Source organism: Polyodon spathula, chromosome 9, assembly GCF_017654505.1.
Source record: "Polyodon spathula isolate WHYD16114869_AA chromosome 9, ASM1765450v1, whole genome shotgun sequence".
Classification (NCBI taxonomy): domain Eukaryota; kingdom Metazoa; phylum Chordata; class Actinopteri; order Acipenseriformes; family Polyodontidae; genus Polyodon; species Polyodon spathula.
In genome coordinates this window covers 32824769-32850923 of record NC_054542.1, presented here as the reverse complement: position 1 = coordinate 32850923, position 26155 = coordinate 32824769, and the positions used below count along the sequence as shown (strand labels likewise).

The 26155-nt window shown below is 38.4% G+C and overlaps 1 protein-coding gene across 1 annotated transcript in view; it reads left to right on the top strand.

Moving 5' to 3' along the window:
• The window catches only part of LOC121320679 (E3 ubiquitin-protein ligase SH3RF3-like), a 136270-nt gene extending 115674 nt beyond the window's left edge, over positions 1-20596 (top strand). Inside the window, exons 7-10 of the mRNA XM_041259237.1 lie at positions 289-542; positions 2715-3055; positions 8343-8686; positions 18612-20596. Of these exons, the coding sequence (XP_041115171.1) occupies positions 289-542; positions 2715-3055; positions 8343-8686; positions 18612-18780 (1108 nt within the window). The 3' untranslated portion in view covers positions 18781-20596. The remainder of the gene's footprint in view (positions 1-288; positions 543-2714; positions 3056-8342; positions 8687-18611) is intronic.
• Positions 20597-26155: the final 5559 nt, after the last annotated feature.

Here is a 26155-nt window from a genome sequence, read left to right as displayed (position 1 = left end):
ATTTATAATAAAACTGTTGTTTCCTTGCACCAGTCACAAAGCTCTGTTTGTATAATAACAGTTTAAAATATGTTTTTTTTCCAGTTGAAAGTGTGTACCTCTTTGTTTTAAAAAGGCAGCACTTACACACTTACAACTAGTCATCACATTAAATATCTTATTAATTTGTTCTCTGAAGTTTTGTAATTCCTATGATAGAAACAGTGCTCAGGAGCAAAAGCTGTGAAAAGTGGGCCATTATTGGAATACACTTTCACTCTGATTGTTTGTTTTTTCTTTCCCCTACAGGGCACCATTTGCTGTGGGACAGTCCCGAACTGGTCTTCCCATTTCCTCTCAGCCGGTCAAGGGGGTCCCGACCACCCCCCAGCCTGCAAGCTCGGCCAGCCCGGTCCTCTTGAACGCTGTGGCCAGGCCTGTTGCCCCCTTGGCTGCTCCCTCCACCTCCCCACAACTGCAACCCGCCTCCATGCAGCTCAAGAACTGCCTGCGGATCTCAGGCCAGCAGACAGTCAACCAAGCCCGCAATGCAATGCAGCTGGGTGAGTCCTGACAACTGCGGCAGCACCTTCCCAATGACCCAGGGCCACTGTAACTTTTGTATTATTTATTTTCTTAATGATTCTGCCTCACTTCATCTTACTGAAACAAATTTTTGTTTTCTGCAATGCTTTGTTTTTACGTTTTTGGTGTCATCTTTAATGTCATGGATAAAGCCAACAGACAAGCCAAGTCGTTTTCTCAGCGGTGGGCCAGCATCCAGTTTTTAAGGGTGACCACATGGCCATAATTTAACATTTTGTGTTCCTTGTGTAGTAACATTATTCCATCTAGATTTTCTTTTTAGGGCTGCAGCTTCAATTTGATGAAGTATGTGAACACCCTTGAACTTCTGTTGTTTGAGTCTGACAGTCTATTTTGAACTCTGCCGCTTGTGCGCATTCATCCTTTTTTTTTGTTGCTCTTAAAAGCAATGCTTTCTTTTGTAGTGGTGCACAGCACTATTGTAAGCAGCCTGCTATATTATAATACATTTGAGTGTTCTTGTGAAACATAGGCACAGCATCTGCATTCATTGTGACTATAACTAAATAAAAATAAAATTGTAGTACAGCACCCACTTATTTTTAATTCAGCACCAGCCTTCTAAAACTTCTGAAGAAGCATGTCGTGCTATGCTCCTACTACTGTCCCAGTAAGTAGACCGCTGCACTGTAATATATAAAATTAATTTCTTCTTAAAATGTCCAGAGTGCAAGAGGAAATGAATGATGACAAATATTTCTACACCATGTAGTGATGTAAGTGACGAGTATATATGCTGGGTGGAATGCAGCGTTTTAGGGAGAGATGTCGTTCAAGCTGCACCGCTCCTTTTTGTCGCTCTCAAAGATTTCAGGGCTGATTCTGAGATTGAATTTGACATGGAAATCTGTAAATGCAGTTCTTACAAATATTCGTGGTTGTATGCTCTTGATTATTCCAAAAATAGTTTTAATCAAACAACAATGCAGATTAAAACAGTTACTTTCCTTCTTGATAATGTTGTTGTAAAAGTGTACCCAGATCTATTACAGGAGTGCATCACAAAGAATTATATATCACTTTAAACATTTATATGACAATACATTGTCTCCATAACATATTGACTTTTTGTTGTACAGATAGAACCTGATAGGTTTATAATACACTGTTTAAAATGTTTTTTTTTTCAGACTTTCACTTTTGAAAATATGTTAGGAATTTTTTGCACACTTTTACACTGATATGTGTATAACAAGAGATTACTTACAGAGTCACTCATTTATTTAAGAGTGGAACTGAAATTCTTTATGTCAGCACTGTCTCTAAAATGTCTTTGCCATTTCTTTAAAGTGACATTCATTGTTACCAAACCCTGTATTCTCTCCCATTTTATTGACTACTAAAACAAACCTGGTTAATCCCCAGTGTCCAATAAAACTAAGTTGTCTGTTTTATAAATTTGACAAAGCAGCCTACATAGTTTCAAACCCTACTGTACCACTGGGGAGCTTAGAAACTGACTTTTCCTGTGTCTTCCTTACAATATATATTCACTCTTCCGCTTAGTTAGCAGAATACCTTATTGGAAAAAAACCCTAAATATTCTTATCATCCATCACTTAAGACTGCTTAAGACTTCATTCCCTTAATTAAATGGACACAGGCTTCAGAAGAAAGGTGGTGGGGTGGTTAAAACGTGGTCAGAAATGGCAAATTAGTGACACTTTTTGATCACAGAAGCAGCAAATAATATTTCACAGGACTACTGTTTCTATGGATTCCTGGGGAATGTTGGCACATTGTGGGTGTTGTTTAAGGTAAAATAATGTGGCTTGCTGGAAAACCTAACTTTGTATAAATTATTTCTGTTCTGTCCGTTTTACGGATCCTCATGGATACAGAATGATACAAGTCGCATATAATTATTATTGTACATCATCTGCTTACAGTACCTTATTCTAAAACCAACTGACAGTAACTGTTACACACATCTACCCTTTTCACAACAGTATTTCAAGACAGAACAAGTCAAAATGATTACAAGATTAATATATTCCTTTTCTTTCACTTTGTTTTCTTCTGTAGTATTAAACAGGATTCAACTGACTGATTCCTGGCATCTGGTTTGTAGGCAAGTGTAGATTTGTATTGCTTCTAACACCATCTGTTTTCTTTTTTCATCGACACAGTGCATGCCGCAGCTGAGACACAGGAGAGGCCTACAGCGACTGTCCCTCCTCTCAGAACTCAGAGCTCACCCTCACGCTCCCCGGTAACTGTGGTTCGGCCGCACTCCATGGTGTCCCCTCAACACATCCACCAGCCACCAGTCCCAGGTTCCCCAGGATCTCCGTGTGTCCGGCCCACCTTCCCTCTCACCTCAGCGGCTGCCGCCATTACCCCTCCCAATGTGAACGCTGCCAGCCTGAACGGAGAGGCAGGCAGTGGAACACCCCATCCCTCCTTGCCCTCCCTCCCCACCAGCACTGCGCCAAGCCTGCCTAAGGCAGAAGAAAAGAAACCAGAGAAGGTAACCTTTCAAGAATACACCCATAACAATCTTACCTGTATAAACCAAACGAATTACAGTAGACAGTGTTTAAAAACAAAACAAAAAGAAAACTTTTGAACATTTGTCTGTGAGATTTTTTATGCCATTACAATTTTTCTTTTTATTCTGATCACTTTTTTATTACAAATAGTCATAATCATTACCACTGGAACACAAAGTAAGTGCATTTGTTATGTACTTATTTGTTTGTGGTTTTGAATAGTGCCAGTAAATTTACTGTAGTCAATTGTGTTGCATTCAGTTATCTTTCTGTCGTTCTTTTTATATTATTTAAATCTTATTTAAATACAATACATCTTGGATTGCCCATGCACTGTGTCCCCCACCTAAATCAAAAGCAATAAGAACGTACACAATTCTAAAAGTTCTCAGAAATCCATTCTATTTTTTTTCTAACTGGTCAATGCAGTCAATCGCACTGTTTGGGATATACTGTACTTTTATGCTGGCAATTGCTATTTAAAATCTGCCTTTTTCATGTTATTCAGTTGTACAGTAAATTATCACATTGGATTTCCGAGCACTTAATTTGATGCATTTGGTCTGCTTGTTAGGTATTTCACAATTGTGATAAAATACCAAAAGTTGTGTTAGTGAGAAATGGAGTATGTTTTTACCTTACGAATACCTATAACTACCTGCTGAGTGCTAAATCTGGAATAAGTTAACCAATTAGAAATATTATAACTACCATTAGCATAACAACCTTATTTTGCCCTCAGTGCTTAACACCTCACAATTAGAGATAAGAACACACGTTTCTCACACATAAACATAAAACAGTGGGTGTAGGAACATTTGCTGACAGTACCTACCGTAGGGGCTGTTTTTTGTTTTATGAAGTTATCTGTAAACATCAGCTCACAACACTTTCCACATGTACTATAAATCAACAGTTCATCCAAAAGGCAGTTCTTTTAAAAGTGTGTCGTTTTACAACAAACGATTTTAAGATTATCTCCAGACTAGTATGAATTGTTGAGACTACTACAGATTCCACTGCAAGTAGACTGTGTAACACCTGCACACATTTCGAGATAAGAATTTGCACCTCCTGTTTGAATAGCCCCTATGTTCTTACTCTATAGGGGCCTCACTTCTCAGTTTACTTTTTTTAGTGTTACACTATGAGGCCGCATGGTGTCTTTCAGCAGTTTTACTGTCAACAACTCAGTTCATTGGCTGTAAAATGGCATAGTACTGCTCAGACCATCATCAGGCTTTCAGACACTTCACAAACAATGTGCCCCCATAAAGAAGTCTACACATTCTCATCATCCATGCTACAGTAGTGTTGTGGGATTGCAGCAGTTACACTTGAATAAAATTCAACTTTAACACAATGTAATCATAGAGATATATAATTTCTTAACACGCAATTCAAATCCCTTTTACCAGAATTATAATATTTTCGGTATTGGACTGAAATCTTACAAAAATAGAAAATATCTTCTTCTTACAACTCACTTACAAATATCTTTCATCTTACAACTAAAAAATATAATATGTCTAAATACTTTCAAGGTATTTGTTTCTAATTTAAATAAATAAATATATAAATAAATAAAACATTTAATAATAATAATAATAAATAATAATAATAATAATAATAATAATAATAATAATAATAATAACAGGAGTTAATTTGTGACTGTTGTAAACATAAACGTGCCCCCTTGTGTCCAAATGAATACAGAATACCCAGGAGGGACATGACGGTCCCCACCCATGGCTTTCTGTCCACGCTCCTCAGGCAGTGAGAGGAACAAGCCATCCCCTTTTTATGTTCCACATAAGACACAATCTTTAATCTGAATAATGTTTTGTATGCATTAAACTTTTCTGGGATGTTGGTAAATAAACCTGCAACAGTACTGGAATAGTTTCATGAATACCAAATATTTCTTAAATATACAAAAGGACTTCAAATAAAACAAAACCATGAGGTAAAATGTTGTGTCTAGGGTCCTTAGCCTGAAGTCAATATTTATCTAGATATATTAAAAGCCACCCAAGAGACATAGCTGAAACCATAAGCTTGAGTGAGAATGGGAGATTTTGTTGGAGCATTTCGCAGCACTGGAGAATAACCCTGGATTTCACCAATGCTTTATTTTTAGAAGTCATCTCTGGATCAGCAATACAAACAAATTAGAGGAAGTGTTTTAAAATTACTTTCCCTTTTCTCTTTAAAGATAATAAGTTAACCAAGGGCAGCCTTTAAGCAGTTGTATTCTACTCAGACATTTGTGAATGTAATTTTAAGTGAGTTAGTTGACACCCCCTTGGGGCTAAAGTCTGTAAACTCAATACATACCTTTTTAGGTGCTGCACACTTAAGTGGAACATTCCACATTTGGTCTTTAGTTTCATAGCCTTTGTGAATCTGCAGGCTCTGTCCTTCCCTGGTTTTGGTGGTCTCATAGCATCTCCCTGCGCCATAGTTTTTGTTTGAATATCTTGTCTGCTTATGCTGAATCTCAGTGTGCTGAGGAACCTCCTATCCCCACATAAATTATTGGCAAAGTGCATTAAACTATTTATTAGTTGTTTGTTTTTTTGTTTTTTTAATAAAACTGTGCCAGAGAAAAAATGAATCTTGGTTATAAATCTCCCTCCCGACCTGTGAGGACACTGTGTAAAGGGAACAGAGTGCTCTAGACTGGATGACATGACAATTAATTCCCAGGTTTAGGTGGAAGTTGGCCATCTAGAAAGGTGGCAGAGCTACAGTACATAAAGTCATCGCCCCAGAAGGGAAGCGATGTGGCAATCTTGGATTGGAGGAAAAACTGTTGCACTCGTTAACCAAGGGGGCGTGAGTGACGGTATAAGAGGACGTAGCAAGGTGATCTCTTCCTTTGTTTATGGTTAAGCTGAACCAGAAGGAGTACTGTGAATTACCGTGAGTTTTGTTTGTTTTGTCATGTCTAAAAATCTACTTGTTTGTTATTATTAGACGGCTAACACGATCCGTAGCTGTTGCTTAAGGCCAGCATTTAACCCGAACAAGACTGCACCATTGCACACAAGTAAATTGTATTCGACCACAAGCACTGTAACACTCACTCTGGACTTGTGAACGTGTGTGTCTTTTTGTTTATTCTACTGTGTTTATTATTTACAAACTGTGTCTTATTATTTCGGGACTGCAACCCGTTGCTTTGGAACAGTGCAGTACACATTGCTGTGTATTGCCTGGGATTATTCTTTGTGGTCACCAGAACAGGATTATACAGGTAAAACCTGTTTGGATTGTGAACTTTGTTATCTGTCTTCTGTTTCATGATCACATCACCACTATACCTGCACACTGCAAACCACTTTGCCACAAAAACCCACTGACATTTTCAGCAATAACTTGGCAAAGGAGACACTTGCTTCCTAGCTTACTGTATGAATCATCATGTTATACACTGTATGTTTTTTGGTTTTTTTTGCGACTCTATCGCTAACATGGTTGTAAAGACTGGAGACTTTTTTTGCTAGGACTTCTCATTATGACCTCGATTTGTTGCTGACAAATGATTAGAAGATGCAAACTGTTAAGTAGGTTCTTAGTAGGCAATTCATTTTTTTTATTGAAGCTGTCGGCAGGCAGTATAATGGACTTAAAATAACTCGGAGGTTAAAAATCAACCTTGCCTTTTACATATAGGAACAGCCCAATTATTTTTGCTTTTGTGGGTCATCTCCAAAAGCTGTAGGTCAAATATATTCTTGTTTCCCTTGGCTTTTTACCAAAAATCAGCTTTGCAAATGTTAACTGATAGAGCCCATTGGCCACAATACTATGATTTTTTTTTTTTTCTGTTGCTTTTAGAGGCTTGTCATTTATAAAGACATTGAGCTATTGCATTTTCACAGCCCAATGCACAGTAATTGGGGACTGGTTTTCTCAAATGTGGAGGTCATGAGTTATTACTGGATATTTCCAAATTGCAAGCTGTAGGAAAAAAAGAATATTACATTGGCTTTAAAGCTGTAATTTAAAAAAAATCCAGTTAGCACGGCACAATATTTCAAACTGATATAACCATTACTATGTAGCATTATTGAGGCTGCTAAGAGGATTCCAATCACCAAAAATTAATCTAAAATACTGTTTTCCTGTAAGGCTTCAGTATAACTGTTAAACTACGATACAGGGATGAATTATTTTCAAGCAGACTTGTCCGTGTTAGTTTAAGCTACAGCAGTTTCCTATTGTTGAGTCATTGTAAAGTTGAATGGATTGAGAGTGAACTTGTCTCCTCTTTTGCCACGTCGGACTTCAGCAATGTCCATGGAATTGCTTTTAATCACTTGAGAAATGATATGGACTTCACAGTACCAAGTAGGACATGTTATCACAGCATTCTTAGTCCCTTCACATGATTGTAAAAAGGGCTATAATAAACATTTTTTACATCTCTCTGTACAATTAATTTATAGTTTCTTCCCACTATAAATATATAAAGTATAAAGGGTAACCTTTTATAAATCTGGTTGTTCATTCAAATGTAATTATGTGTGAACTGACATATGATTTCTTAATTAGATTCTGCACTATAAAATTAAATTTACATCTGATGTGGCAACTGGTGTGCTTACAAGTTATGAGCTTTAATGGCCTCTTCTCCTTCCCAGCATTTATTGTGTTCTTCTCTTCATGTGTGTAGTAAACATCATCTCATGGGAAACTTGTACATATAGATATATATAATCTAATGGATTGTCTCAGCTATTCAGCCTCTGAGTTGAACATGAATTATTGTAGTTCGGAAGAGGCCTTCTAAAGCTAACAGGGCTTTCATTTCTTGAAAGTAGCTGTAACGGCATGTGGTGCCTTTGTTTGAAGCACTGTAATGCTTGACATTACTCCCTTTCCTTCAGCCCTGGACTCAATTATCCAGCAGGTAATGCCCACTGTGTTAGATATTAATATCGATGCTTAATTGATAACAAGTACCTAGGGTATATCTTTTTATGATTCAACTGGCTAATTTAAATGCAATTATATATATTGTAGGTTTTAAACAATTCAGTCTGTCACTCTCCATGCACACTGTTTTGGATCAAAAGCTTTCTAATTTAGTTCTATGATCCTATAGATTTCCAGTATCAGATTATTTTTATCTTCTCTAAAACTGCTGCAACACACACTTCTCCCTTTTAGAAATGATAGTAGCTCACGAAGAAACTTCTGAAAAAGGTAGGTGTGTTTCAAGTTTTTAATATTGCTGTATTTTATGTTTGTGCGCAGAAGGAGAAGAAAGGAGGACTACTGAAGCTCTTGTCAGGAGCATCTGCAAAAAAGAAGTCCCGCTCCTCGCCTTCCGTCTCTCCCACCCACGAACCCCAACCACAGGCAGCAGCGGAGGCACCTTTACAGGGGGCCATGGGTCCTGAGGTGTCATCAGTGTTGAATCATGGGAGAGCAGGCTCCTGTCCCATTGAAAGCGAGATGCAGGGAGCCATGCGAATGGAGCCTCTGCACAAGAAGTCTGGCTCTTTGGATTTGAATTTCTCAGTCTCGCCTCCTGCCAGGCAGCCATGCTCTTCAATGGTGGCCCTCCGTCCAGAACCCAAGCCCCTCTCAAGAGAAAGGTAGGATACTACTACCCTGATCCGTGTAATTCAATATCTTTTGAGCAAGGTTTTTAAAGGTTTAACTCTGGTCTGTACTTCACCTGTTTATCAAAAGGAGACCACCTGTTAACATTTAAAAATTAAGTTCCAAAAGGCTAAGTAATATAACTGAGGGATAACTACACGGAGGATCAAGTACATTAGGAGAAAATAGTATTTAGAGGAGAAAACCCAATGTTTGTTACATTAATGAGAGAGACTGTTGTCTCCGTGTACTATATGTGCCCTCTAGGTATATGACAAGGGCTTTGGTCTTTCCAAATGAAAGTCAGTGGCAAAGAGATTACACTTGTCTTAAAAAGATTAGAAAGATCCAGTTCCAGGGTGCACTGAACAATATAGAAGTGGGTTCCTTGTTAAAATAACATGAAGCCAGCATCCCTTTTTAAATATTCATTTAACCGGTTTCTGCCTTGTTAAATAATTTAACTTCAGTACTAAGTTTGTCTCATTATATATTCATTAGAAGAAACTTGTGCGTGGTGTTTCAACCAATGCGCTTTTAGATTTTCTTAAAATGATGATGATATACATTATCTGACATACATATTTATCTACATGCTCATTTGTATGCATTTTGTGAATATATTATTTATTTTGGCTCCTTTATTTTCAGATGTTAACAATACTTTAATTTAAAATTGAGCTTTCATTTTATTAAATCTAAAGTTTTTGTTGTTGTTGCTGGTGTATTTCAATTCACTATGGCAAGCACCCAAGGAGGGGAGCATGTTTAAGTTTGCAAATTATACTACTTATAAAATCTCATATCTTGTAGACTTAGCATTCAAATAATTAATTGATACTATATATATATATATATATATATATATATATATATATATATATATATATATATATATATATATATAATCTCAAACAAGCTTTTGAAACAAGTCAGGGATAAAGGGATAAAGAGGCACAGAGCAGGAGAATAGTATAAGAAACTTTCAAAGCTGCTGATTATCTCTCTCAGCACAGTGAAGTCCATCATTAAGAAGTGGAAGATGCATCATACCACCCAGATCAGGTCGCCCTCCCAAACTGAGCAGTCAGGCAAGCAGGAAACTGGTTTGGGATGTCACTCTGAAGCCAACAATGACCTTGAGAGATCTGCAAAGTGCTGTGTCTGAGATGGGAGTCAGTGTTCACACATCAACAATAAGCCAGTCCCTACACAAAGCTGGCCTGTATGGACGGGTGGCAAAAAATAAGCCATTACTCATAAAGCACATATGGCGTTTGCAAAAAAGCATGTAGATGATACTGCAGACATGTGGAAAAAGGTTTTGTGGTCAGACGAGACAAAAATTGAACTTTTCAGGCTAAATTCCAAACGTTACGTCTGGTGCAAGCCCCACACTGCACATCACCCAGTCAACACCATCCCAACTGTCAAGCATGGTGGTGGCAGCATCATGTTATGGGGATGCTTCTCTTCAGCAGGGACTGGGAAGCTTGTCAGGATAGAGGGGAGAATGGATGGTGCAAAGTACAAAGAGTTCCTTGAGGAAAACCTGTTTGAGTCAGGCAAGAGGAAATTCACATTTCAGCAGGACAATGACCCGAAGCACAAAGCCAAAGCCACAGTGGAATGGTTGAACAAGAAGAGAATTAAAGTTCTTGAGTGGCCCAGTCAATGTCCTGACTTGAATCCAATCGAAAATGTATGGTGAAGCTTGAAGATTGCTGTATTATTAGTAGGGGGTGAATACTTCTGCAAACCACTGTGTGTGTGTGTGTGTGTGTGTGTGTGTGTGTGTGTGTGTGTGTGTGTGTGTGTGTGTGTGTGTGTGTGTGTGTGTGTGTGTATATATATATATATATATATATATACACACATATAAACCGAGTTGACGTGGTTACAGTTAATGGGTATCCCTGGATGAAATAGAAATTCAGCTGACTTTTCCACTGTAAATATTTAATGGCTATATGTATTTGGATTACTGCAGGCTTTCATTACAATACTTGTGACGCTGGTGTCAACTGTTGTTTCCAATCTAATTTAGCAAACAAATTGCAAATCTTTTCAGATTGAGTAAAAAGGGCCGACATTTAAATTGACTGTTCTCCCTGTTGCCGCTGAAGGACAGAAATATTTAAAAAAAATTTAACTGAGTGTTCTGTTCCACGCCATTGTTAAGTAAGGAGTGTTTTAATTATGTATACATATAATGACAGGGTGTGAGACCTAAAACATACTCTATGGGTTTTTAACAAAGATTTTTCGGCATAGTAATTCACAATAATTAGCTGATGATTATGATTAATGCCTTTATGCATGTAGAAATTAAAATGAAAATGCTTTTAGCGCCTTGGCTTTCCTTTCCTGTCTCAAGACTTGCTGCAAGGAGAGACCAGATGGACATTCTTCTTATTTATTATTATTGTTATTAGTTAAAGTGAAATGGGGTTTTTCTGTCTGACTTTCAGACTCCATAACTCTCAAACTACTGTAGGTTATGAAGGTCATTGTCACACTGACAGACTAAGGCACATTCAGGGACTGTGGGAAACCTTTGACACCAAGCCGATTCTGTTTTCAGTTTTCTTACGATAGGTGTTGAACCGGTTGTCCGATTTGGATACAATTTTGTAGAATTAAACAATTATTTATTTGCATTCCTTTTGCAAATAAATATGTGAATTGCAAGTAGGTCAAAATAGCCTCAGAGGGTAGTGATGGCTGTATGAATGATGGGATACTTTGCAACAATCTTGATATTTATTGGATGAATGATTGGCCTCTGTAGTACAGCAGAGGCTGAACCCATGGGGGTGTGCAGGTGTGTGGGTGAGTGAGTTAGTGAGCTTGGTGGCTGGCAGACATCTTGGTAAAGGGACATCCTGTAACAAAGATTGCCATTGTTTGCATAGCCACATGGTTGCTGATTGTTTGATTGTTGGATTGAACGATTTGTTGTTCAGTTGAGAGTGAATGGTAAATTGTGGAATGTGACTAGGTGGTGGTTGATTTAAATGGTTAATTGTCATTCATTCCCTGGCCACATGGTATAAAAGGAGAACAAAGGTTTGTTTGTGGAGAATGTGAAGAGGAAGCAAGTGAGATTGAGAAGGGGAGAAGAAGAGTGGAGAAAAAGAGAAGGAAAGAGAGCACTGGGATAGCAAAGGTTGGGTGTTTTGGGTTTGTTTATTTGAAGGGTTCTGTAGTATTTGCTTAAACGTTTATTTTGTTTAAACTTTTATTTTGTTCCTGTGTTTTTTTTATTTGTTATTTGATTATTAAAATTGTGCAAAAAGCACTTAAACTGCAGCTCTGTGTCTGGGTCGCCACAGCCTCTAAATTCACCCAGTTTCAATCTAATTGTGATTGCCTTCCTTGGCTTGAAATAAATTTATTCAGTGAATGATTGACTGTATGCTGATGGTGGCTGAAGAACACTATCACTGTTACAAATGAGAATAAATGAGATTTCTACACAGAGAACGTCAGAGGCTGTCAGTCTGGTTTTCTCTGGAGCTGGCTGTTTTATTGAACAGATATGCTTACAGTAATCGTAACAGAAACGTGTGCAATTATTTCTCATTGTCTAAACAATTGTCAAATAATTTTCATTTAGTTTTAAAGAAGGTTTTATTATTACTATATGTTCTACCATTGAGTGTTTTATAATAGTAAACAGATACTGAAAAATAATCTCCAGGTCCAACAGACTAGATTATAAATCCTGTTTATTTTGTAAACAATAGAAGTTTGTAATAGACGTTTGACAACAATAATCATTCATTGACGCTGTACTTACTGGAAATTTCACCATCCACCAGCTCCTCCACAGTTTCACGATAAGAGATGCTATGCCTCCTTGCCAAAAATAAACATTCATGAATTTCCAAACCGTGTCACCGTGGCATGCTCTGGGTAAGATGTATTAAGTGCTATGCCTCTGTCCAACTTTGCTTAGTTTAACTGTGGCAGAGCAAAGCTCTGCCCTTTAAATTGGCAGAGATGGGGTTAACTTCCCCTACCTGCCTGGGTTTATTATGTTCAGGTGGCTGGGGTTGATTAGTTGATTAGGTTGATTAACGATCAATCAGCACCCAGCCACCTGATATAAAAGGAGGCCTCTGCTTCTCATTTGCAGAGAGGGAGCTGAGGAAGCAGGTTGTTTTTTTTTTTGGGTTGTTTTGAAAGTTTGAATCCAGTGAAGGCATTGCCCAGCCTGGAAACTGTTATTTTTGTAAGTTTTGCTTTTTATCTTTTTTGTGTCTAAATTGCTTTGTTTTGGCCCTTGTGCCCTTTCATTTGTGTTTATTTATAATAAAAGTTATTTTTTTGAACTGCAGTCTGTCTCTGGGCCTCTATCCACTCGCCAGCCTGCCACATTAACAGATTTCAGTGGTAGGCAGACAAACATTAAATTTTTCTGTGATAACACGTTTCATATTACCTCGTTGAAAAGGAAACTCATTTTACTTATTTTCAGGTCCATAATTTATAACCCAGTAATGGACTTGGAGTTGCCCATTTAATCAGAGAAGAAGTATGAAAGTTGTGAGATATATAAATGTGCAGACAGGATTATGATGCAACTCCATATTTTCAGGTGTGTGCTGTTGGCAAGCAGCAGATACAAACAGGCCTTAATTATAAACACATTTTGATTTGTCTAAGAGCTAGACCTTATTCTGAGAAAGTCTGCTCTGTTCAGGTTCTGGAAAGGAGAACCCCTGAACCCCTGTGCTTATGAGTAGATAAGGGAACTCTGGATCTCTGCCCTTTATTCTGTCGCTGATAAAAATGTGCACTACTCAGAAATTACTTGACTAGTGATGCTTGTGGAACTAATGAAGAGTAATTATGTGAGGCAGCTCCTGTCTGCTTACTAAATAGGTAGAGGTGCAAAGAAACAAGTTTGTAACTAGGAGATCCCCAGTTCAAATCCCAGCTCAGCCACTGATTCATTGTGTGACCCTGAGCAAGTCACTTAACTTCCTTGTGCTCTGTCTTTCAGAGAGATGTTATTGTAAGTGACTCTGCATAGTTCACACATCCTAGTCTTGTATATTGTAAAGTGCTTCGTGATGGTGGTCTGCTATGAAAAGTGCTATATAAAGATTATTATTATTATACTGAATGTGTACAGATGTGCAGATTGGCCCTCAGCAAGTCAACTAACATCCATTCGCTGATTCCATTTGTAATGCTGTGAAGCTCTCTCGATCCCTAATCTTGATTCAGAGTTACTTTTACTGGGCATCAGTGGGGACTCATAAAATAAGAGGTGGGAGTCTCTTGCTGCAAGCCTGATGTCTTGTATACCTCAGCAGAAAAATCTATTAAAATCCAGGAAAAAAAGCTGTCATACTAGTGGTATTTACAATGTCCTTCCCCAGCCTGACTGTATTATAGATACATCTCTTTTCTGATCATTCAGAGCCGTGGACACACTGATTCATTGTCAGGCCGAAAAATGACCAATTGATTTTTGGAGGTTTGGAACTGAGATTAATAACGGTGAGATGCATTGTGGGTAGATAAATTACATTATAACAATGGTGCCTCAGACTTGAAAGGTTTTGCTTCATCAGTTTTTATTTAAACATTATTTGAAAAAAAATCAATGTCCAAAAGACTTGTTACACTACTTGTAGGTGTTATTATTGAGGGAGTAACAGACATCTATGTGTCTCCTTTGTTTTTATAATTCATTACCATTATTTCCTTATTTTCTTAAAAGATTTTGAGATCTTGGATTTGTGAACTTTGTGAAAAATATCAAAAGTGTTTGTGACAAGTCTACTCTCATAAAATCCTAATATTTAGTTGTAGGTGTCAAATGTCTTCTGGACTTTTGCCAGTCTTCCACCTGTTACCACCAACTGATGGTTGCAGCATATTATAAAGTTAGAAGTACTGTACCAGCTACCTGGTACCTTGCTGGAATGCTGTTCTTTTGTTCAGACAACAAAAAAGAGGTCAATGTCTTTTGGCCCACACTTGCCCCCTGGCATCGTTCCTATGAGAAGAGTATGTTTGCAACAAGCACGAGTGGTCACATAAGTTTATCAATTTCTCTTTAAAAACTGTTCGCAATTACATCTCATACAATATAAGGCACTCTACACATGACACATTAACTTATTGTAAATCACACATGAAGATTGTATGCAGGAATAGCGTGTTTTATTTTTTTTTTAGCTTGGAATCAGGTGTAGTATTTTATACACAGGATGGCATCTTTACACAGAGTAAAATGTCCTGGAATTCAGAGAAATTATTTACTGTGATCACTGGGGTAGTCAAGCCTGAATATGCCAGAACGACGTTCCAGTACTTTTTTCTATAGGCACAGAACCTTGACTTAAGACTAATGTAAGAATATTTACAGATTTGTTATAAAAAATTCTTATATGGGGCCTGACAGCTCTAATTTCTGTGCCTGGGCACAACTGAAGCAATATATTTTCCGTGGGGAAATCAAATTAGTCTTTCTGCACCTTGGAATTGAATAGGCTTTAGGAACAAAACAAAAAAACAGTGTCCGATTCCCTATGTGCCACTTTTGATGGATCAGCATACAATAAACGGCGTCCTTGTGATGTAATGAAGAGAACATTAGGAACTTCTATTACAAACTACATTACTAAGGTTTAAGAATGCTAACAAATGCTGATGAAGAAGACAGCAAAAGTGCATCCTACAACTGTGGCCATAAATCTGGGTTTAAAGCTGTTTTAGATATCGGCCAGTGCAGAGACCTGGGGATTGGACTTCCCTTGCAGCTGGCTTAGAGGGGAGGGGGGGTAACACTGTAAATTTGCAAGGAAAAAAGTTTGTTAAGCTATGATTTTGTGGGGGAGGAATGTGTAGCCATGTTTTTCCTGTGTCTCTTACTTAGCAGGGGAAGTTAATCAAGGCAGTGCTGGCATTTATTTTTTATTTTTTGCAACACCCCACCAAATTTTGGAGGTTTAATCACATTTTTAAACCAGCCAAAAAAACGCTTTTGCATTTAATATTTAATACTGTATATATTTCAAAAGCATAAATAAGTGCTACACATGTATTAAAAAAACAAACAAAAAAATGTATTATACTGTTGTTTTTCAGTACCAGAAACTTTTACTTTTACTCTAATGATATCATATGCGGTAGGTCCAGAAAAAATGTATTCAGAATGTCATGTAAAAGTAAATAGTACAGAACTGTCAGCAGATACAGTCTTTTAAAATACATGTAAAAACAAAAACCATTCTAATTCTACTGATATAGTTCTTAAATTGAAGACAAATAAAAAAAATAATAATAATTCAGCATTGGTGAGATTCCTGATTTTATTGGATGGAGAGCTCCAGAAAGAAAGACAGCGGGAGGATGTGATATAGTATACAGGGCATCAGGGTGATTGAAATTCTGCGCTGGTGATGACATGCATGATAAAAATAGGCAAAAAAATTAACAAATCACCAAAGAAACTATTTGCCCGCTAGATGCTTTCAAAACAAGTTGAATTTGGCTGGAAAACGATTTGGCAGCAAAGATCAGGGTGAATAGCCTATAAAAGTTGCATGTGAGACACATGTATAACTGTGGCAAAGTGCCCACCCCTGTGTGTATTTTGTGTTATATGTTGTGTGTTAATGTTGGTGTATAGTCATTGGTACACAGGATATAAATGGGTCTGTGTAACACGAGTGTTTAAAATGTATACATTTTACTGTCACCTCCACCATCAAAGGGTGAATGCCTGCTGGGTCCCTGTCCACCATCAGAGGGTGAATGCCTGCTGGATCCCCGTCCACCAGCAGATGGTGAATGCCTGCTGGATCCCCGTCCACCAGCAGAAGATGAATGCCTGCTGGTATCACTTCCCCCACCTGCAGAGGATGAATGCCTGCTGGTATCACTTCCCCCACCATCACGAGGAGAGGAGCTGAAGCTGCCTCTGCCTCCATCACCATCAGGGGAGAGGAGCAGAAGCTGCCTCTCCATGCACCAGAAGGACCAGGATTAGATGCTGGCGGTCCTCAGCAGCCCTTCCATAGGCTGCTGAGGGAAGCACGGGGAAGAACCGCCTGGCTGCAGTGGCCGAGAAGAGGGCCAACACCCGCACCTCAGCTTGTCCTGACTCCCTGCTTCGCTTCACCCAAGGATGCCTGTCTCGCTTGCCTGGGGTTGCCTTTTACTCCGCATCGCCTGGGGTTGCCAGCCTCTCCGCATCGCCTGGTGTCGCCAGCCACTCTGCATCGCCTGGGGTCGCTGGAACTACTTTGCCAGGGGTCGCAGTCAGCTCTGCTGGGCCACAGGGGTCAGTGTGGCTGGAGCCCCACCAGAGGGAGCTGACAGCTATAAAAAATGGGGGAGAGGTCAGGAGACCACCTTTTCCCGCAGCAATTTCGCTGCAGGAGTTCTGGGGGCTGGAGTCCTCCCAGAGGGAGCTGCCGGCTATAAAGAGGGGAGAGGTCAGGAGACCACCTTCCCCCGCAGCAGTTTCGCTGCCGGAGATCTTGGGAGGTCTGGAGACCACCAACCCCAGCAGCTTTTCCACTGCTGGACTTGCCCCGGCTGAAGGAGTCAGTCTGGGAGCTGTCAGCAAATCTGCTGACAGCCGCATCATTGGCAGCATTTCTTCTGCCAGTGGTACAGCGGGAGGAGAGATTCGCCTCACGGTCAGCACGTCTGCTGACAGCATGGCCAGTAGCAGCCTAGCTACTGGCAACATTGCCACCCATCAACCCCTTAAAGTCCCTGTTCTTGGCCCAGGACTTTGAGCGAGACTTTTGGGATTTTAAGGGGGGAGGTGGCCATTGAGACCATGTGTGCTTTGCACAAGGGGGGGGTATATGTGGCAAAGTTCCCACCCCTGTGTGTATTTTGTGTTATATGTTGTGTGTTAATGTTGGTGTATAGTCATTGGTACACGGGATATAAACGGGTCTGTGTAACACAAGTGTTTAAAATGTATATTTGTATTTAGGCACGAGGATTGCACAGCACTTCTCGTGCAAATAAAATGTAATATGTGAGCATGGGGAATTGCACTTTATTAATTCACGTGCAGTTGTAACGCGACTCCAACTGAATGATTGATTAGCAATAAAGTCTCAGTACAGCTGCATAAAAGCTGCATGTTTTCACTCACTCAGGGTTGTGTGTTCGGTGAGTGGAGAACGGGATTGGAGACGGAGGTAATAACAAAATAATAACGTAAAGTAATTCAGCTCACCATGTTTGTCTGTGTAGTTTGTTTTTGTTTGTCTCTTTGTTTTGGCTGCCAGTGCCGTATCCTGTTTTTGTCCTGTTTTATTTTATAATAATAAACCGTGCAGCGAAATTGGTTTATTTCTGACATGTGATTTATAAAACTTTAAAAATAAAAAATTATTATGGTACCCTTATAAAAGTTTCCCACAGTAACAGCATAACAAAGTGTAATAAAGCATAGTTAAAGCATAGGTAAGCATTGTAAAGAATAGTGAAGTATGGTAAAACATACTGAGAAACATGGCAAACCAGAGTAAACTATGGTAAATGTATAGTGTAACCATTGTAAAAAAAAAAAAAAAAAAAAAAAAACACTACCATGCAAAAACATTTTTAAGGGTGGTGCCTCGAAATGTGCAAATTTCTTTTAAATTCTCTCTTCTGAACTTCTGAACGTACTTGAACATGAAACCTCACTTACAAAGACCATGAGTTCTCTCCCCCATTGTTACCTGCTTGGCAATCCTGAATCTGTTAATTGGCTTCCCTTACTGTATAAAACATTTAGCTTCATACAGAATACTCATTCAGTGATGTTTCATTTTAATAAAACAGCTTAACTTCCTTTTAGTTGTCTCCCTGGCTCTTCCATTGCAGTATTAAAGTACTAGAAGGCTTTCCTTCTTAACCAGGTTTTCCCCTTTTGTTTCACAGGTACCGTGTGATTGTACCCTACCCGCCTCAGAGCGAGGCGGAGATCGAGCTGAAGGAAGGAGACGTTGTGTTTGTGCACAAGAAGCGCGAGGACGGCTGGTACAAGGGCACCTTGCAGCGCAGCGGGAGGACAGGTCTCTTCCCAGGCAGCTTTGTAGAAAGCTTTTAAGACGCTCGGCTCTCTCGTCAGCTGCAGCCGCCGCCTGGCGACAATGTAGCGCATACTTTTTTTTTGTATTACTTGTTGTTTTGTAATCTTTCATTAAGATTCCAGCTGCCAGAAGGGGTCCTTACCTCTAGAGGCGTACATACTACCCAGCACAAAGCAACTTTATGACACAAGGTAAACGAGAAACCCGTTGACATTCACTGCCATTACTGCTTCCAAAGAAATCTGAAAGAACATGAGCCCATGCACAAGCACACATGACCATAGGCACACAGGGGACATAGAGAACCATCTTATGAGGAAAAAGCCTTGGAGTGACTGCACTTTTATTAAAGTGTACACACAATAGTATGTTGAAGTAGTGCCTTCCCTCATGGAGTCACCAACCAACAAGACAGACCAGCTGACCAGGAGCAAATCATTCACATTTTTACTCAAACAAGCTACGCTGATTAACGGTCTTTTTTTTTTTTCAAATGAATGTTTTGATATATTGCCGTAACTTACTTTGGAGCAGCTGCAGTGATCCCTTTTTAATGCCCTGCGTGGGTTAGCTGTGAGGAATTTCTTGTGCATTTGATGTGTTGTTGTACTGAAGATTAAATAAAGTATTAATAGGCAGCAATAACAAAGATGGCCAACAAAATAGGGAGGGTCTGAGTAAAACCAACCAGCTTATTCCATTAAATTTGTTCAGTTTGTTGCAAATCAAATTTAGTGCACAACAGCACATTGTCCAAGATCTTAGTCTTATAAGCACACAGAAATACTCTTTATTACAGGCCTTTGTTAGATAATGTACTGTAATAAATGTTTTGTATTCCTGAAAAATAATAATAATAATAATAATAATAAATAATAATAATAGTAATTTTTTATTACTGCTCATTGTCAGCCAATATTGCATCACTGGAAGCATTGACTGATTTATATTCATGTAAACTCCCTTCAAATAAAACAAATCTGAATAGTTTCCTATTATTGTTTTGAAATATAAAAAATAAAAATATAGGTGGGTCCCACTTGTTTACCTTTTCACTGCTCTTTTGTAACTCCAGTGCTGTAAACAAGCATGATCCCAGAGCAAAAGAATTGTCACAAGAGCAGTGAGAAAGTTGTTTCACAAGTGCAGTGAAAAAGAGTTGTTTCACAACAGCAGTGAGAAAGAGTTGTTTATAGATGACTCTTCCACCATTTTGAGCAGGACGGCATGGTGAATCTCCAGGTAAAGCCCAAGTTGGGGTGTTGGGTCGAGTGTTTACTTTGACTGATGCAGTCATTTACAAGGGAGTTCAAATTCAAATATAGAGTAAAGATTTATTAAAGCAAAAAATCTGGTCTAGATGCTATGACTGTGAGCTTAGTATTGGGTGTATTGAGCTGATCCATGGATTTCTCTGCAGTTTACAGTAGAGTACAGTTTAGCTATCTTTATTTTTTTATTTATTTTTTTTTAAAACAGGCTTGCTTACTTTTCAAAGTAATGGTCATGTTAAGTTGCATAGCAGAGTCTGTCTTTTTGTGACACTGCAGTTAATTGTGTTGAAAGTTGTTGATATGGGTCCAAGACTTAATGTTCAAATGTCTAGTCATAGCATAGGGAATGGAAACTTACTTGAATCTTAAATGAAAAAGCACCTGGTCTGTTATACAGGCCAGTAACTATCCCTGATGTGGGGAAGACCAAGAGCCTGAGAATTAGCAACAGTTGGGCAGAATGTTTCTTCTCCTAGCCAGGCCTGAACAAAACAAACAAACCAAAACATTCCAAGAAAAGCACATACTTTAATAAAAAGCACATTAATCCCCCCCCCCCCCCCCCCCCCCCCCCCCAGTAAATATTATTGTTATATAATATTCTGTAAATATTTCAGGTCCACAATTATCAGTATATTATCAAAATATATGACATTTTAATTATATATTTAAAAAAATTAAACTCATAACTCATTATCTGTCAATGAGCCAAGATTATTATCTTGTATTTTTACAGTTTATTTAATTTAAAACAAGATGTTTATTTAATTTAACAAGGTGTTTTTTCCTTAACATGACTATTTTTTTTTTTTTACATTATATGCACCAGTTTGAAGATTATTTTAATGCATAAGTATTTATGCGTTTGTACATTGTTTGTAAACAGCATCTTTATCTGCAAGACTGTTTTGGTTGGTCGGTTTAAGAACTACAAAAAACTGAAAAGCAACTAAAATATCACTTCGAAAAGCATGTCTGCTGACATGATAAGTTTTCTAGTTGGTTTCAAGTGTTTCCCTCTGCAGGAACAATAACGTATAACAATAGCAGCCAAAAGACTGCAGGATCCCAAGGAAAATATGTGTACACTTGGAGATGCATTTAGCAACTCCTATACCAATTCCTAGTAAGTGATAGCAACTGTCAAGCCTACACTACCTCAGTAGAGGACAAATATTGAAATATGACAATAGATTTATAGTCTGTTATATGAATATGCAAGATATAGACATACATACCTTTATACACATAAAGCTAAATGGGCTTGCAGTATTATGTGACTTATTTGATGTTGAAAGCTTTTTCTCACAAGCTTTTATTTTTCTTCATAAGAATTGCCAAATATTACACTGCTTTGTGCTGATAAAAGGGAGTTTTCTTAATGAAATGAATTGTGGTATGAGGCAGACTGAAGCTTTTCATTAGAAAGTAAAGCACAATTTCACCTTTGGGATTGTATGTTGTAAATGATAATCGTGTTGCAGTATGGGATGAACCCAGTAGGGCATTAAAGTAGAGCACTGCAGCTGAGTGAACCGTGGTATTAATTCAGAGCTCTCAAAACAGACTGGCTGGAATTCATAACGTTCCACACTTGTAATAAGACTACAGCTGAAACGATTGTGTGCAGAATAATAATAATAAAAAAAAACTTATTTAAAACAAGTTTTGTGAAGACTTTTATTCCCACGTTTTTTTTGTTTTTTTTAAAGAGACAATTTCTCTTAAAAATATCTTACTTTGTTATTTTTACATAGAACTTTAGTCAACATTTGGCAACAATCTTGTTATTGTTAAAATGGATTTTAACAAGAGATGCCCTTGTTTCAGAATGTTTTGTGTGGTCCTTTTGCACATATTATTAGTGTTTCACTGGTTATCGTACTCCAGCACAGGAGTGTATTCAACAGAGTTAACAGTGGATTTAATACAGTGACAATTCCTAATTAAGAGCTCTGTTGGAGACTGTGGCTCTTCCCTTTCAAGAAAATGTTTTAAATCATATTTCACACTGATTTGAAATATTAAAAAATAAGAAAAACACTTCCTCTTTTGCCTCTTTGAAACACTGAAAGAAAAAAGCTTTATATGTGTTGTATAAGTTTATAATTGTAAATGTCTGCTATTTAAGGTGATCCATTGTGTATTTTAACAGTCTTAGCGTCATCCTAAAATTCACAACCATATTTTTCACAAACCCCATTTTGCTGGATTTTTTTTGTATGTAGTGATATTAATAAATCACCCCTGTTGGAAAACACTCTGATTGATATAGATCAAATAGCTATGGTATTTAAATCCATAACTTGAAATAAAAATAAGAAACATATTTCTAGGTCTCTTCCAGATATCTTCTAAGAATGTCAAGGATAATGCTGAAAGAATCAGCAACAGGTTAATCTAATGTCCACTTTCAACACACACATTTGTAAATGACAAAAAAAAAAAAAAAAAAAAAAAAAAAAACCCTCAACAAAGCTTTAATCATTTGACAATTGTTTTGACCTGAAAGGTGTGGTTTACATGATCTTTCCATCACTAAAATGAGTCAACAATGTAAGTGATAAATGTTTTTTAGGCGCCAAACTCTTAAAAGTCAACAGCTACGTTGAAACAAAAGAAAGTGAACCTCACACCTGAGCAATGTCTTAGAAAGGACACAGGAAATCTGCAGGATTGTTCTTGAAGAACAAAGCACATAAAACAAAAATCACTATTAATCATTAAAATCTACTGTTTCTGAGAGTTTGGATAAAAAGAAAAGTTTTGTTTTTTTCCTAATTAAATCAGTTTATTTTAATTAAGTTTGTTAAATTGTGATGATTTCAATGAAACCCTTGTTTCCCGTTGTATTATTTTCTTTCAATCCACCACCTGGAAGTTTGTGTTGATTTGACTGTGTGGTGTGAACTATGGGGTTGTCAGACAGCAGCTGACTGTAAATAAGTGAAGCTGGCACACTCATGACCAGCAGAGGCTGAGCCAAGCCAAACACTGCGTTTCTGCTGAAGGACTCTTTCTGATGATGTAGCATATATATGACAGAGCTTCTACTGCTCTATGCTATAAACAGCTCCACAGATCTGGTTTTGATCAGCTTAAACAGAGAGCTGGAGAAATACTCTGAGACTCACAGATCTGCCCAAACAGGGCAGAAACACCTTGCACTGTCTGCTTTAGGTGTCTGTAAAGTCACAGCACAAATACTTTGGTACAGTGCTGGTGCTGTTATTTTAAATGACACCTTGCTACTAGGTTCCAGCTGTCATTGGCCCGTCTCCTACTGTATAGCATTGACATTACATGTTGTCAAACATTTTTAAGGTATGTGTTACTGTTTATTGATTATTACTTAAAATAATCATATTTTGTGAGCACTCCAGTTAGAGCTAATATTTTTACTACACTGTCAATATTTACTGATTGTTGCAAACAGGGCCGGATTTAGGAGGGGCATTTGTCCAGGGCCCATTATTACAGTTGCCCTGTTATCATGCTGGCTAAACAATGGCCTCTTGTACTGGTCACACACGAGAGAGAGAGAGAGAGAGAGAGAGAGAGAGAGAGAGAGAGAGAGAGAGAAAACAAATGGAGAAACACAGGTACAAAAAGTAAAAGCAAGCTAGTGAGAGATGGCTGATGAAGAATTCAGAGACTATCAAATTTCAGTTAGAAATCCTTAACAATGAAGTAATGACAACCAATAAATCTGAAGAACTGGTCGACGAGAGTTTTGGCGACGCTACTGGTCCTAATGAAAAGGAGAAAAAGTAATGAAAAGGAGTCTGACCCAGTCTACCCACGCCACCAATTAACAATCAATGCAACTCTAATCTGCCTTTCTCTTTAACTTATAGCAAGGATCAGGCTGAATGGAATGTGGACAAACCGCTTCACATATACTGGACAGAATCGGAGTGACAAGTATGTTGCGTCCGAGAGAAAAAATGAAAAAGTTGTATTCTCCTTCAAAAGGCTGTGTGCTTGGTTTGGTGTGCAAGTTGTTTTCCTCAAAGAAAAGTGCATTGTCTGATTCTGGGTTTGCAGTCAGACTGGCGGAGCACGAACAATTCCCACAGCATAATCAGTCTATGCGTGTGTGGTGTTCAAGAAGGTGGGAAGCTGGACGAATTGACACCTCACTGGAAATCCAGGTCAAAAAGGAGCAGGAGTACTGGAAAAATGTACTGAAACGTGTAGTTCAGGTGATTACATTTCTTGCTGAGCGTGGTCTGCCATTTCTTGGTTCACCACACAATGGAAACTATTTAGGAATAGTATAGCTCATCTCCCAGTTCAACCCATTCCTGTCTGATCACATTGCACGATTTGGTAATTCTGGAAGTGGGACCACATCTTTCATCATCTATCTGTGAAGAGCTAATTGGATTAATGGGTAAGAAAGTCAGACAGCCATTCAAGAGATTAAGGTTGCAAAATATTTTTCTGTTAGCGTTGACAACACCCCCAATCATTATAATAATCTTTATAAAGCACCTTTCACAGTGGCCCACCATCACAAAGTGCTTTACAAGATACAAGACCAGGGTGTGTGAACTATGCATTCGCTGTAGAGTCACTTGCAACATCTCACCCGAAAGACAGAGCACAAGGAGGTTAAATGACCTGCTCACGGTCACACAATGAGTCAGTGGCTGAGCTGGGATTTGATCTGGGGACCTCCTGGTTACAATCCTGTTTCTTTGCACCTCTACCTATTTAGTAAGCGGACAGGAGTTGCCTCACATAACTATTCTTCATTAGTTCCACAGGCATCACCAGTCAAGTAATTACTGAGTAGTGCACATTCTTATCAGCGACAGGAATAAAGGGCAGAGATCCAGAGTTCCCTTATCTATTCATCAGCACAGCCTCTTCAATTCTCTGTCTGGGGTTCTTCTTTCCAGAACCTGAACAGAGCAGACTTTCTCAGAATAATGTCTAGCCCTTAGATTAATCAAAATGTGTTTATAATTAAGGTCTGTTTCTTTGTATCTGCTGCTTGCCAACAGCACACACCTGAAAAGATGAAGTTGCATCACAATCCTGTCTGCATTTTTTCTGTTATTGTTGACAACACCCCCGATCATTATAATAATCTTTACAAAGCACCTTTCACAATGGACCACCATCACAAAGTGCTTTACAAGATACAAGACTAGAGTGTGTGAACTATACATTAGCTGTAGAGTCACTTACAACAACATCTCACCTGAAAGAAGGTTAGGTGACTTGCTCAGGGTCACACAATGAGTCAGTGGCTGAGCTGGGATTTGAACCAGGGACCTCTTGATTACCAGCCTGTTTCTTTAACTACTGGACACACTGCCTCCTATAAAGGGGGCATGGTGGCTCTCAGTTCATTCTTAATATATAAGAATTAATGTAAATGTGATGAGGTCTCCTGTGGAAAAATTCCTTGCCTTCATTCCTGCAACCGATCATTCGGGTGAGAATATAGCTGAAATGATACTGAACTACCATCAGGAAAATGGAATTGACTTTTCAAACTGTCGAGGCCAGTCATATAATAACTCGGCTAGTATGTCTGGAAAATACAAAGGTGTACAAGCCTGTTTCAGTGAAGTAAACCCCATAGCAATTTATACTTCATTCACTAAACTTAGGAAGCAAGGCTGCTGAAAGTTGCAAGAATGTCACATCTTTCTTTGGAGTTCTGTCAGGAATTTTCAATTTGTTTTCTGCTTATCGCTGGGGCGTACTTCACAGAAACCTGGGGAAAGATAACGTTGTTATCAAGCAACTGTCAAACACAAGGTGTCAGCGAGATCCAATGCTGTTAAGTGTTTAAGAATAGTTATGCACACATAAAGAAGGCCCTTGATATAATCGCAGAAGACAGAGATCATCTGGCACCAGAAACCAGACAAATGGCTAAACACTACAAATGGATCACATAGAAACTGTGATTCTAGCAAACTCGTTAGATAACATTTTGGAGAGATTTGACAAAACTAATAAATCCATCCAAGGAGAAAACATAGAACTGTCAGTGGTGGTTGAATTACTTGAATCTCTGAAACCATTTCTGGATGAGAATCGTGATCATTTTGATAGCAGAGACGACCACCCAATACTCTGCAGGATCACGACTGCC